Source organism: Etheostoma spectabile, chromosome 8, assembly GCF_008692095.1.
Source record: "Etheostoma spectabile isolate EspeVRDwgs_2016 chromosome 8, UIUC_Espe_1.0, whole genome shotgun sequence".
Lineage (NCBI taxonomy): Eukaryota > Metazoa > Chordata > Actinopteri > Perciformes > Percidae > Etheostoma > Etheostoma spectabile.
The window spans coordinates 15,806,265-15,820,911 of record NC_045740.1 but is presented as its reverse complement, the minus strand read 5'-3'; the positions used below and the strand labels follow the sequence as shown (position 1 = coordinate 15,820,911).

General features: G+C 41.1%; 1 protein-coding gene across 4 annotated transcripts in view; it reads right to left on the bottom strand.

Moving 5' to 3' along the window:
* lrrk2 (leucine-rich repeat kinase 2) overlaps window positions 1-14,647 on the bottom strand; it is a 41,819-nt gene continuing 27,172 nt past the window's right edge. For 3 of the 4 annotated variants that reach the window (XM_032524267.1, XM_032524269.1, XM_032524270.1), the window contains exons 31-52: window positions 14,288-14,506; window positions 13,677-13,878; window positions 13,046-13,134; window positions 12,008-12,195; window positions 11,709-11,863; window positions 11,479-11,610; window positions 11,107-11,298; window positions 10,389-10,535; window positions 10,180-10,292; window positions 9,442-9,632; window positions 8,681-8,841; window positions 8,112-8,282; window positions 7,415-7,515; window positions 7,085-7,297; window positions 4,910-5,103; window positions 4,306-4,378; window positions 3,854-4,044; window positions 3,413-3,565; window positions 2,655-2,881; window positions 1,816-1,878; window positions 1,583-1,719; window positions 1-360 (exon numbers count right to left, since the gene is read on the bottom strand). In XM_032524267.1, coding sequence (XP_032380158.1) covers window positions 1,595-1,719; window positions 1,816-1,878; window positions 2,655-2,881; window positions 3,413-3,565; window positions 3,854-4,044; window positions 4,306-4,378; window positions 4,910-5,103; window positions 7,085-7,297; window positions 7,415-7,515; window positions 8,112-8,282; window positions 8,681-8,841; window positions 9,442-9,632; window positions 10,180-10,292; window positions 10,389-10,535; window positions 11,107-11,298; window positions 11,479-11,610; window positions 11,709-11,863; window positions 12,008-12,195; window positions 13,046-13,134; window positions 13,677-13,878; window positions 14,288-14,506 — 3,300 coding nt within the window. In that variant the 3' untranslated portion in view covers window positions 1-360; window positions 1,583-1,594. Of the gene's footprint in view, window positions 361-1,578; window positions 1,720-1,815; window positions 1,879-2,654; window positions 2,882-3,412; window positions 3,566-3,853; window positions 4,045-4,305; window positions 4,379-4,909; window positions 5,104-7,084; window positions 7,298-7,414; window positions 7,516-8,111; window positions 8,283-8,680; window positions 8,842-9,441; window positions 9,633-10,179; window positions 10,293-10,388; window positions 10,536-11,106; window positions 11,299-11,478; window positions 11,611-11,708; window positions 11,864-12,007; window positions 12,196-13,045; window positions 13,135-13,676; window positions 13,879-14,287; window positions 14,507-14,647 lie in introns of all 4 variants that reach the window. The other variant, XM_032524268.1, reaches the window with a different exon arrangement.

Below are 14,647 nucleotides of genomic sequence, written 5' to 3'. Positions count from 1 at the left end.
TAAATCATAAGATAGGTAAACAAACATCTTTGCTGCTCTCCGCCCAGAGAACAACACAAATTAGACCATCTGTGTCCCTTTTAGAAAAGTGTCTCTCTTCACAAATTACAAAGATTGTTTTCCTTTTTTTTTTTTAAACATGGCAAATTATTTCAAAAAAAAAAAATCCAATCTTCAATCTATCAAGCATCAAATTAATTTGATGCTTGATGGAATGAAAAATGGAATTTTTTTTTACCCCCCGGGTCAGTGCACTGGGAAGTAAATATGGCTTCAGAAAATGAGGTAAACCGTCCCCTTCCATGGGTCCTGCTGACACAGCGATCCACTGGAGAGTTGATCCCTTTTCCACCAACAATCCTGTGGAAAACAGACAAATCTAATTGGTTTTGGTATTACTGCCCCCACTACTGCTACTACCGCCGGTTCGGACTCAACACCTTGGATGAAATCATTACCATGATATAGGGCTAGTACCGAATGTCTGGGTTTTTGACGTTCAAAGCTTATATTGAGGTTTTTGAAAGAAGCTTTGAATGTCTGTTGACATATTTTCTGAGCTCATCATCACCCTAAAACAAAACAAAATCCTTGAAGAGAATCCTCAATTTGAATACAGGGATTCATCGGATTAAATAAGTCAATAATATTCTTTGTTCGTAACTACTTTAGTAATTTACTGTAATAGTGTTAGAGCCGAAATAAAGTTTTTAATTGTTATTGTGGTTATATAAATGTAATTTATGGTGCTGCTAGACCGCCTCCTTAATACATGTGCGTGCCTTGCTTTGTGTGCGACAAGCGGGAGAGCAAACAGTGTAAGTGCTGTTTTTGAATATTAAGTTCAATAAAAGAAGTGAAATTTGTTGCCAATCTTCTTTTTTTTTTACAATGTACTTTAACTTTTGGCCTACATGCATTGGAAATAATCCTACGCAGCGATCACTGCAATCCAATTCTAATAGTATGATACTAATAATATTAGTGTAGCCTAATTGTTACCTGCAACTAGGTCTGGGCAATATGGAGAAAATCAAAAATCACGAAATTTTTGACCAAATACCTCACTATCAATAGCGCAACAATATTGTAGTGTTGACTATTGGTGCTATCACAAAATATTTACACAATGAGATTTTTAAGAAATAATCATTAGTAATGTGGATGTGATGAATAAGTGGGTAAAGGCAAACAGAACAGTTACAACAGTCTGGTTAAATCAGAAAATGTCATCACTTTACTGCAATGTAGCCTTTAAAACCAGCAAAAGAACACAATTATAGTGATATTATATTGATATTGTGATTTCGTAATATGGCATATTGCCCAGCTCTAACTGCAAATGTGCAGAAATACTGTCTTTAAACAGAATGAATAGACCTGAAAGAAAAAAAAGCTGCGCAGCATTCAAATACTTATTTAGAATTTGAAGGTCAACGTTATGAATGAGGCTTCAAACTTGTCGGTACAGCCCTATCATGGTTATATTACAGACATTTCTGGATGAAATACATGGCAATAACATGAAATAACAACAACAACAACAACAACAGACATGACGTAATGGGAATAAAACACATACAGATGTGTGGGCTCAGGCATGTTGGAGCTGCTCTCTCATTTTGGCTGCGATCTGCTCTCTTTTCTCGCAGTGTTTGTTCAGGTCTTTGCCCTCCATCGGCAGCGCGCCGTTCCACACCATCAGCACCGACTCCTCGCCTAAGACCAGACGCAGGCTTACGATTTAGAGAAACTCACACAGCGAGACAACTGGTTTCGTACAGTGTGGGACAAACAATGAACCATCGGACTCACCAAAGTCATTCCTGTCTTGTCTTCTGGCCAAAATCAGCACCACATTCTTCCAGTTTAGTGTTTCTATTCATGAAAAAATGATCTGTAGTCACTACCGACATACACAGCAGCTTGTTTAGATGTAGTATTTAAAACATAATTATGACAAAGAACAGGAGGGAAAGAAATTTACCACGCAGGCAAACTGTGAGCAGCATGTTGGGATGTTCCATGCATTTTATTTCAGCCCAAACAGATTATGACTCGCTATAAAAAAAGCCAAAACGAATAACCCGGCTGTAGTATTGTAGTCTTCTCAGTAAGTGTTTCTGCTGTGGCATTATGTGTGTCTTTAATTTACTCTAGGCTCAAATACTACTCTATAAACCCAGTAGAAAGCAAAAAGATAAAGAACTGTGGAACAGAATGCAAATAAAAACAACCGCACAAAATGTTTTTTTTTCCTAAATCTGAAATTATCTAGAGGCACCTGAGATTATCACCATCACATCTCACCTCATTAAACATTTATGCTAATTAGGTCAATCATAAGGGTAAGGATTGTATTAGTTGGCACAATCCCTCTATCTTAACATATATTAATTAACAGTATTCAGTATGGACTTCAATTCCCTGAACAAAATACATTTTTGCTATTAACACGCAAATGAATGCAACGTTGTACCTCAAAATCCATGAGATCATTTAGCAGGACTTACGAATGTAAGCCGGTTTGGTTCTAAGTACTAGAATATGCCCTCACACAGACACCATGGCAACATATCACCTGTATGACTTGTACATGTTGCACCATAAAAATAACACTAAATACATAAAATGCATGACAGTTAAGCACCCACCTATGAGGGCAGAGGCGATGCAGCGGATGGAACTGCAGACAGGGCCGATGACCTGCAGCGGCTGGTGTTTGGAGAGCTCCAGCAGCAGCAGGTGGCCCCCTCTAGTGCCGATCCAGAGAGTTGCTGAGCTCTGCACCAGCAGGGCTTTGACTCTGGCCCAGGAGGGAGCTGCGTCAGCGGGCAGCCCCACCTCGCTGCCCTGCCTGCCTCTGCAGCCCGAGTCATGTCTGCAGAGACCAGGGAGAGGAGATACAGCTGCAGTCACACGAACACTAGGGGCATGTTCAATCTCAGAACGGTGTGCAACGTTTTGTTACGGTTTCCTTGTTGAACGTCATGTTTCATCGGAACAATGTGAAATGGTGTGCATAGGCTTTGACATATTTTTTTCTTTCATTCGGTGGGTGCGTCTCTTGTTTATTGGCTGTGTCACAAGTATTACCCAATCAGCAGTGACGTGTCTGTAAACTCGTGGTACTAAAAAGACAGAGCGTTTGTGCACACAACAGGGTGTTCAATGCACCCCCCTTTCAGTTTAATAAAACGTGTTGCAACGTTTTGTGTGGGCTGAACATGGCCCTGAATCTCCAAAATGTCACATTAGGCTGTCAAGACTATACCAGCAGACAATGGACTATATTAAAAAAAGAATACCAGGTTTCCAAGGTTAACTGAAAAAAATGCAGCTTTACTGAGCCTTGGTAAAATATATTATAAATAAATATACAACAAATATTGTTGTGTGTGTGTGAGTGTACCTGATGATCTGAGCACAGTCGATGCAGTCCACCATCCTCTCACTTCTCTTATCCCAAACCTCGACGGTTGGTGTCCCGGCTTTGCTCAGGTAAACATATTTATCCACAACCATTCGAGACACACACGCTTCACCTCCCAATGACCGCGCCTGCCTGAGGACACACACACACACACACACACACACACACAAATATATATATATATTCCCAATTCTACAAAAAGTTTCAATTTCATTTCGTGCAAATAGCCTTTGTAATCGTTTTTTCGCAGGAAACTGTTTAAATAAGTACAAAGTACAAATGCTCATTCCTCAGTCTTCATTCAACGTCAGTAAACATCAGCAGTTTGAGCTGATTTGAACCAAAAAAACCTCTCTTTTCAAACATGTTTAAGTTTTAACTACAACCTGCCCCTCATTCCCCTTCATGACATGGACTCACTGGAAGACGAGGCTGGGTCTCGTGTCGATGCTCTTGCCGACGTCGTAGTCGGCGGTGAAGGAGAGGATCTTGGTCCCGCAGCCGGCCCACACCGACCTGCTGTCCAGCGAATGCACCGACTGGCCCAGACACATGACAGGCGTGTTGACGTTTCCCACAGTGAGGGTTTTAACCGGCTGCCCGTTTTCTTGCTGGAGGGAGCAGAACAAGAAGAAAATGAAGTTCCGAGCTGCTGCTAGATAAAGTTCCAGACATTTACAGCATGGGAGGACAAGGTGGGCAAATGCATGCTCTCGGGGGAATTGTTGGGTCTCTGTAAAACATAAAGTGGGGTCTAGACCTACTCTACCTGTAAAGTGTTCTGAGATAACGTCTTCTATTGACGCTAAAAGAAATTTGACTGAATTTTGAGAACAAACACACTGATTGTTTATTTAATATCTAATATTCACCTTGAGTACAGAGTCCTCAAAAACAGTGAGAACTCCATCCGCTGTCCCAACCAGCAAGTAATTCTTCCTTTGGCTGAAAAGAAATGAAAAACATCAAAAGGCACTATTATGAAAAAAAGTTGTAGATTCAGCATAATTATTTTGTATCATAATGCACATACTGTAATATTTCATTTGCTGATTGACACAAAATGTAAACTCGAAATTAATTATCATGGTTTCTACACATTCTCCTTCTGCTAACAGCCCTTTAGCAATGAAATCAAATTATCAAAACTAGAATGTATCGATATGAAACATATCTCGTTGTGCTACACAATGACAATAAAGTGCTTGAACTTGAACATGCTACAGATTATTAGTTTTATCGTACAAGCCATAAGCTAGGATGCCACAATTTGTAGCCACACTTATTCGGTACTGTTTCAAAAGTCTTTGATGTTCAAGACCAAATTCAGTCCACAATCGGCATTATATATTTGTATACATTTTGCCAATGTCCGATTCCTGAGCTATTCATAATCCTCAAAGGATGATCCCCAACTTTTTCTGACCCTCTGTCTCGTAGACTGGCCAAAACCCGAGAAACATTGAATCTTCTCACGTGCGGTGAGGGTGTACATGGAAGTACAGTGAGGTGACGGCGTCTGTGACACTCTGCAGGTGGTGCCAAATCGACGTGTCCTGAGTGCTGATGAGCACTAAAGAGCCGGATTGGGTGCCTGCCACCAGCCAATCACAGGACTCGGTTGGGATTTGGACGGTCACAAGACACAAAACGGGACTGTTGTCGATCTCCTGCAAGAGTGAGAGAGCCAACTTTAAAAACATGAAGTAACGAGGCGTGCTGGATTTATGGAAAAAGGTAATTAGTCACAGTAAAAACAGACACTCAATGGGTTCAACAGTTAGTAAGAACAAAAAAGAAAACCCCTTTTGTCTGACTTGATGAAGTGATTGTGCACTCATGTAATTTTGTGTCTGTGGTAGAAAGGTGATCCTAATGATAGGGCCTCCCTATCCCTAGTAGGTTGGATGACACAAACGTAAATTAAAATAGCTGGACTAAACATTCATAGATGGCACCTTATACCTGGTCACTATGCTCTATGCTCACAGAATAAATGTTATTAATTTACTAGGGCTGCAACTAACAATTATTGTTTCATTGTTGATTATGTTCTCGATAAATCGATTAGTTGTTTTGTCTATAAAATGGTAAAAAATGTCAATCAGGGTTTAGCAAAGCCCAAGATGACGTCCTCAAATATTTTATTTTGTCCACAACTCAAAGATATTCAGTTTACTGTCACAGAGGAGAGATGAAACGTGCATTTTTGTGGCAGTTTATGTACGAAACTGGTTTATGTGGTGCAAGTAATTTGATTCACAGTCAATGTCACACAGAGACATGCACAACTTTGCATCTTGATCCTCCTCCAGTGAAAGTGAAAGATGTGATTAGAAGAGGAATGAGAAGGTAATCCAACCAGATCTCACCCGATACGTCCTCATACTTAGAGGGCCATAATGCCAAGCATAACAGAATGAAACTGCACTGGACTGATGCTAATATTAGGACATGATTTTTACTGTGAAGTACAGCGTCCGATATAAGAGTTGCTTTAGTTTTTGTAAAATCCTCTAAACACCCACACAGGTGTTTTCCATTATTCTGGCTAATTAGACTCTTTTCAGTATGAAGATGGGCAGGAGCTTTGATGGGAACTTATTAGTTCACAAATTCTTTCTACCAATAAGGATGACAAAGGTGTCATATGTCCCCACCCTAACAGGTTGAACAACACTAACAGGAAGATGTCAATCTCCCAGTCTAACCACACCCGCACAGCTATTTTTGATTAACCTGGCTGATTGGAACCCTTCCCAGGAATGTTTGTGTTTGTGTGTGTGTGTAGACTGATTGACTTGACATCTTTCTGATGATGCATTCATGCCACCTGGGAATATGACTGACACCAACTGTTGGGCGTAGCCTGGAGCATCAGGTGTGTGAAAACATAGAGGCCTCAATAACAAAGATTTGCTGCTGTTTTCTTATGCAAGGTGTGTGCTTGTGTAATCTGCAAGACAACGAACGGGAAAGGACAGGGATAAGGTGTTTCTTTATACTATTTTTATATTTATAGTAATTATATTGTGAATAATTTGAAACATGTTATGTACAGTATGTGTGTGTTTCTTGGCAGAGGCGTTTGTCCACAATAAACAGTTTGAAGTGAACCAAAGTCGCCTACATCAATCGTCAGCTGTCAACAACACGTCACCAACTGGGAAACTCTGTTAACAAAATCTAGCCCGAGTTTTTACTGGGAAAAATGTTTTTACACTGCCCCTGAACGCACGGTATATCCATGACATTCTACTTCTGGGATTGCTCTTTTTCCGCGGATTTTCTGCTGTAATTCACTCTTTTAAGCCCGATTTCCAGTTAATTCTGCTTTTTTTGTGTTGGAACTTTAAACTCCAGTTGATTTACTCCTTCTCAAGGCTATTTTGCAGTGGCACTGGTTGCCCATGACGATTGTGATTGGTTACAAAAATGCCAATAAAGCAGAGCACATTTTAGGATGTGGACTAGCCATGCCCTTCTCCGCAGCGCTGTGGAGGAAGGTCATGCAAAGCAAGACTACATCAACCATAATACCTGAAATCACCTGCATAGATGTTAAGAGGCTTTAAAAAGCCCCTTTTTTCCTCAAAATGAAACCAAACCAAACATGTGAGATCAAGAAAAGGTTAACGGCGCTGTTGGTACCTGTGTAGTGACTGTACTGGTGTCCAGGTCTACGGCCGTGATGGAGCCAAGCCTCTGCGTGCTGCTGCCTCCCCCCAGCCAGGCTCTGTGCCGGTTGGAGGGGCCGTCCCTGCTGCCGGAGCTCACTGTGAAGCACTCAGCGTTGAACACCCGGGGAACCACCAGCTCCCTCATCAGGCACAACATCTCCCCTGAATTCAGCCTATCAAACACCTGCACACATCACAAATGTGTAGTGATGTGTTAAATGGTCTCTGAAATCTATACCTAAAGCCACTGTGTGTGGTGCTGCATCGCTTAAACGCGGCTATACGGTGTTCGGGTCCTAACCTGAGCAGAAGTGGGTCGACCCTGAGGGCTTTCCCTCAAACAGTCCTTCATCAGCGTCTGGAAGCCCGGCCACGGTGAGCAACCGTAGTGTTTCACTGGATCTGTGTAGAAGGCAGTGAACATGTCAGCAGCTGTTCTGACTTTACTTTTCAAATCAGTGCAGAAATGTATGAAAAATAAGAAGATATAGAGACATATGGCATTGATAACTTTGAACATGACTATTTTTCTCACATACTATCACAAATTGTTAATACAGTCAGAGATATATATATATATAATTTTTTTATAGCATTTTGTGTTTTATTAAATGAGATTCTATCAAGCTGAGATATCTAGCAAGCTGTTTAACATAAACTGGTTGTCATAAAATCGTGGTCAAATGAACTATCTTTGATCCAAAAGACAAGGCTTATCCTGACAACAACATTTAAAACATAAGACGAGAACCTGTCCTGACTGTCAAATAAATTGTCAGGTATTTGAATGAAAAGGTGTGATGCAGATATATTTAGTTGCATGATCGCATTTAAGAAATAACATTTCATTGAAATGTGAGAAAATTTAAATTGTATCTCATCTCTCCCATAAAAAAAAATCTATCTCAAACAAAAATATTGGTGGGATAGTGACTAACATCAGTTCAGACTTGCAGCAACATGTCAAACACTGTACAACACAACTTTTTCATTATTACCTGGCAGTTTCCCCTGCACTGCAACCTCATCAAACTCACTGGGGAACTTCATGCCGTCAGAGATGCGCTCACCACAGGTCAGGAGGTCGTAGAGCAGCAGGCCGAATGAGAACACATCAGCCTGCTGGTTATAGATCACGCTGCCTCGGGCAACCTCTGGTGCTCGGAAACCTGCCGGATATACAGCAATCCATTTTAAAAGCTATGTAACATGTCTTACACAAAAAATTCAATCGGATTTGGAAGAATAAACTTACAGTTTAACTGCAGTTTCTCAGGGTTCAAATTCAGGTGAGAGGCTTAATTTTATATTTCTTTTTATTGAACCAATGCACATTAATTAACAGTTCTGTAAATGCGCCAAAGTTAGCCAGTCAGCTAATAGTCAACTGTAGTTCCAGTTACCTAGCCAGTATGTCTTTATGGGGGGAGGACATGGGGAGAACATGCAAACTCCACATAGAAAGGCCCTGCCCGGACGGGGAACAAACTCTGCAGTGACTACTTGCTGTGAGGCAGCAGTGCTAACCACTGAGCCACTATGGTGGCTTTTTGAGGAGGCATCTTACCTGGCGTGCCCTCTGAGCTCCTTACGCCCATGCTGCAGCAGTACTGAGCGATGCCATAGTCGGTAATCTTGGCGATGATCTCGGAATCGGTCTTCAGGTTGAACAGGAGAACGTTGTGGGGCTTGAGATCTCGATATATGATCATGGCAGCGTGAAGGTACCTGATCACACAGATTAAACAATGACCAGAGTTCCTTTCCAAACTGTCACATACACTACCGGTCAAAAGTTTTGGGTCAATTACAAATTTCCAAACCACTTCCTTATAGACAGAATACCATCTAATCTGTGTGGGTGGCTGACCTTTAATGCAATATCTACACTGCCTATTATCAGCAACCATTCATCCAATTTTCCAAAGGTACACGCTGTTCCCTAATCTCACATCATTTTAAAAAACTAAACTAAAAGAAAATATTGGATAACCCTTTTGCAATTACGAAAGCACATAATGTAATCTGAAAACTGATGCCCTGGTTAAAAAAAACATTGCAACTGATCTGAGCTGGTATTCTGTCTATAATGGAGTGCAATGGAAATTTCTCAGTGACCCAAAACTTTTGACCAGTAGGGTATAGTGTATAACATGAAATGACAGTAACTCTGCACTTCAACTTCCTTTACACTGTATTGTATCATGTTACGTAATGTTGACTGCAAAAGACTTCAAGTGCACTTTTCATAACTTTATTTATTCTAAGAAGAAAAATTTAAAGTTGACAGGCTGAACAAGGCATGGGATGTAATGTCCAACTCTGTACCTGAGTCCGTCGGCAACATGCAAGGCGATTCTGTGCTGGAGCTTTAGGTTCAGGCTGCCGTTCTCATGTTCAAAGAGGGAGTCCAGTGAGCCGCGCAGTGCCAGCTCCATCACCAGGACCTGAGGAACTGAGCCGGCTGCCAGCAGACCCACCAGGCTGGGGTGACGGAGGCGACCCAACACCGCCAACTCCTGGGGCAAAACAGACAACAAGAAGAAGTGAAGTAAGTTGAAGATGGTGGCAGTAAACTACATGTAAATAATTAGATTTCCCAATGATGCATAGAAAATAGGGATTAGATGGATTGATAAATGTGATGGCAATTCTTGTTCAAATAAACAATTTTAGGCCATACTTTCTGTTGTGGTATTCAATCATCTGCAGATGGACTCACAGCAACACACGCACGCCAAGTGTATGTATGTATGTATGTAAAAACAAGAGCAGTCCCTACAATACCAATCAAAAGTTTGAGCGTGTCTGAACTTTTGACTGGTACTGTAAGTAACATGTGTTCAAGCATCATCTTGAACGTCCCTATGGAAACGAGTTCTAATTTGAATGTATCCTGAAGTAAGTTACATTGGACAGGAGCGTAAAAGTTTAAAGCACCCTTTCCAAATATAAAATTGATTAATTTCAGTGACCGCTGAGGTTGTCTTGAGCAAGGCACTTTGTCAATGTATTGTCCAGGACACATGCATCATGGGGATTCTTATTTTAAATCGTCAGTGGTACCTGTCTGAGGAGTCTGTAGATGTAAAGCTCAGATGCATGCTTGTTGAATATTTTCACGGCTACTTCTTCATTTTTGTAGACACCTCGATAGACAGTCCCATAGCCACCGTCCCCTGTAAACAAAAGATATTTATGTGTTATATATCAGTTGTATTTGAACATATATTTACTTTTTAATGACGGATATTACGTGGAAATGATAAACAAACCCAGTTGGTTCTCTTTAGACATGTCTACATCCAGCTCTTCACTGTCCAGTATTGTCCCTGCAGGCTGGTCACTCAGTACCAAGTCAGGGGCGATCTGAGAGATGGGGAGTGTGTAGCGGGGATCCTTCGGGTTCACCAACAGAAAATCTATGATCATAATGTAATAGACATAATAGGTTTTAGATAATTGGAACTACGCATGTGGAATGATTAAAAAACGTTTGTATTTTTACGCCCTGCAATGCCTTGCTACGCTCTGAACTGCTATTAAACTATTATTTCTGGTCATAGTTCCATTATCTTTATTGTTACTATAATTACCACATACCAACTGCTATATTTATTATGAATCACATTTCTCTATATCTGTATCAGTGTCTTTGTGTCCTAACTGGCAGATGGCCGTCCACCTAGAGTCTGGGTCTGTCTGAGGTTTCTGCCTAAAAGGACGTTTTTTCTTTCCACTGTTGCACTAAATGCTCGCTCTTGGGGGAATTGTTGTAATTGTTGTGTCTTTGTAAATTATAGAGTGTGGTCTAGACCTACTCTGTTTGTAAAGTGTCTTGAGATTAGTTTTGTTATTATTTTATACTATAAATTAAAGTAAATTGACTTTGTAAATTGAATGTGTTTTGCACCAAAGTCTTATGGATTAAATAAGAAACCGTCTTCAATTCATACTGACAAAACGTGTTTGTTTGTTTGTTTTTTTATGTACCATTGTCAAAATATGTGAAGAGGTCCTCGAGCAGAATCTTGCTCCACTCCTGCCCGTCCTCAAAGCTGTAGAGAGCCCACTTTTTCAGAAGAGCCTCACCACTGCCGTGCACATCAGTGTTCAGCAGGCCAGGAAACCATTCCTCCAGCAGGGAGTCGATGTGATCCACCACCTGACCCAGCAGCACCCGGCCTGGGGGGTACACATATAAACAGATTTAATCATTGATATGAAAACAATAAATACAGAAACAAATAACACATACATATACTGTAACTACATAAACGTAAGAAAAATGCTTTATTCATTTTGGAGGCTGTGTGTCCAGCAGGACAACATTTTTAAAATCTTTTCTTTGTTTTTTATCCACACCTTTGCGTGAAGAGGGCACAGTTATCCTGACGAAGCTGGAGGGGTTCTCCTCCACCAGACAGTAGGCCTCTGGGGACCAGCTCAGGTACACGCCTCTCCTCCAGTAGATCCGGTTCGGTCGCACCGCTTTTCCTGGATTAAACGCAGCGAGGGAATTTCTTTAAAATTTGTATCTGCAGAGTAGCATCCCTAATGAAAGAGTGGCTGTTTCCGCTGTACGTTCAATTTACCTCCTCCACAAAGCAGATAAGAAGAGACCTCCAGTAGTCTGCTGATCTGGCGAGACCAGTAATCCATGGGGAAGTACGGCATCTCGTACAGACGCACAATCACCTCTGAGTTCTCACAGTGAGGCAGCTCTATCACCGGTCTGTGTTTGGACAAACTGGAAGAGAAGAAATGAGTGGATAGACACGGTGAAATATTGGGATATGCCAATTTATTTGGTCCCTCTACAACACTACAACCCCAAAAAAAAAACACACACAGACATCTGTAGCTGCAAATAAAAAAAAATAAAAAAACATACCTGCTGGGTATCAGTAGCTGGTCCTCGCCAAAGGGTAGAGCGATCTGAAACTTCTCCAGCAATTTGAAGAACTGCGTCATGTGGCTCTTGGGAAAACATTTGGTCTCAAACAGAAACTTTTCCACCACTGAGCGCTGAACAACTCCTTTAGGATGCTCCCAGAAGCCACCGCTCTTTAATGTCAGCTTCTACACAGAGAAAAGACAACACCTGATTTTGTGCACTGGACAGATCTGACGCATTCTTTAGCAGTCACGTACCTGCAGATATGAGTGTTAAAAGAGGCCTGTTATGTGGCCGCTGACTTGCTTTCTAAATCTAGATTAGCTATTTAATAGAGCAGAAATAATGTGGGGCATTTCTGCCTGGAACCTTTCTTTAGAGGCATACTTCTTTTTGTAACTTACATATTTGCTGTTTAGAAGGGAACAGCAGATGTCTGCTTGAAAATAACATACTTTATCTAAGTATGTACAGTATAGAGCAATGGTTCCCAAAGTGGGGTCTGGGGACCCTTAGGGGTCCTTAAGGGGGTTCCCAGCAAAAGGGGAAATAATTTATTTTCACTATAATTCCATCCACAAGTAACACAGTCATGATAGAATGTATGACTATTTTGACCATGGTTTCACACTTTCCGTAATAAACATGGACAAAATCTTTCAAATGGGGGTCTATGGTCTAATTTGTGTCAGTTTAGGGGTTCTTGATGGGAAAAAATTGGGAACCATGGTATATAGGATATGCAATTGAATCACAACAGTCTCTTTTAGATGTAAAAACAATAAGGCTAGAACAATTGTCTACCAACGTAAAATTGAGAATAGATTTGTTTTGTAGTTTAGATAAAACTGTAAGATGCTGTTTTATGTAAACACATTATTAAAATGATGACACAGCATCTTACAGTTTTGTCTAAAATAGGGAACACATCTTGATTTCTATAGTTTGTTTCAAACTAAAACAAATTAAGTGTGTTGCAACATACAAAAGCCTGAAGCGCATGTGATTGTGTCTGGGTGTTTCGGACGAAGCTACCTGGGAGATGATGTTGCACAGCCACTGTGGGTCGATGAAGTAGAGCTCTTGAAGCTGAAGTGCAGGATCATCAAAGTGCAGTAAAAGCCCTTCAATGTCCGGAGGAGAAGAAAAAAAACTTGCTTGGTCACATATATTGTTGGTCCCTGAGACAATATTGTGTGTTGTAGAACAGCTCTATCTCCGTATGGATTACAATTCCTACTCCTACCAGCATATGAAAAATTGACTGCACGTGTTAAAGGGAAGGCACAGTTATATTTAAATTCATACAATAACAGGGATGTTAAGACACTGAACCCAAAGTTGCTCCCTAGATGCTGTATGTAAAAAGCTGTCCACTGCTCCTAATACTTAGGACAGGTTAAAATGCAGTAATAGAATTCCACTACATCATACTGTGTGTCTGTGCCGATTAAGGAATAAAGTTTGTTTGTTTTTGTTTTGAACAGCTGTGACACAAAAGGAATCCAGGTTATACTGCAGAGTACTGTCTTCAAGTCCTGATGCTAAGATGAAGGAGAGCTGGGTAATATTATTGAATTAGGACGCTATATTCAATTAAATGGTATATCAAGGTAATGTAAAGGCCTGTTTGATGTTGAATGCAGCAGCCCAGAACCCGACTGACCGGCTTCACTCAGGAAGTGGACAGCGTGGGACAGCTCAGCTTCCTCCAGCTGCAGCTGACTCTCCTGGATGAGCTGCAGCAGCTCCTGGTGCCTGAGAACGGGGAACTCTGGGGGGACCCTGGTTCTCTCCTGCAGAACCCGGCGCTCCAGCTCCACGTAGCTGTCTGGAACCAACTGGCCCATCACAGGCTGGCCCTGGATCTGTGCAGGGGAAGGAAATTATACAGTGATAAGATAAGATAAGATAGATAAGATAAATTCATCTCGTTGTTGGCAGTGGAGAGAATAAAAAATGGCGACATAGCACACATAAACACACAATAAACATGCATAAAGCATAAGCTATAAAACATTTGATAAACCTCACACAAGACCCCCCTGACTTGTCACCACATTCACAGAACAAAGAGAATCCACTGCACATCCTCCCCCTCATTTTGCACTTAATTCTACCCAGATTACACATTTCCCTTTAAATCATGCTGTGATCAATAACCTTTAACTTTTCATAATTAACAGTAATAATAAGTATTAATATGATAATGCACAATATATGGACAGAGGAGAGCTAAAAAAAAAAAGGAAAGATCTGCTATTTGTGTCCTTTTACCTTGAAGCTGCTGACTTCCCTGGCGATAGCCTTGCGCAGCTTGGCCATGGCGTCCGAGTCTTCGCAGACAGAGACCATGTGGTAGTCCCGGATGGCAGGGAAGCCCTGGTGGTTCAGCAGCTCCTCTCTGATCTTGGTCAGGCAGGCCTGAAGTTGTAGCTCATCACTCACATCTGTGTGGGTTCCCACCAGGATGACCGGGGACAGAGGGGCTACGGCCTGAAATAAAGAGTGTAGGGAATTTTCTAAAAGAGGGAAGGAACTTCTACACATGTACATAACTGACATTTCAAAGTGAGCTGTGGTTACCAATCAATAAACATATATAAATGTTTATATATATATATATATATATATATA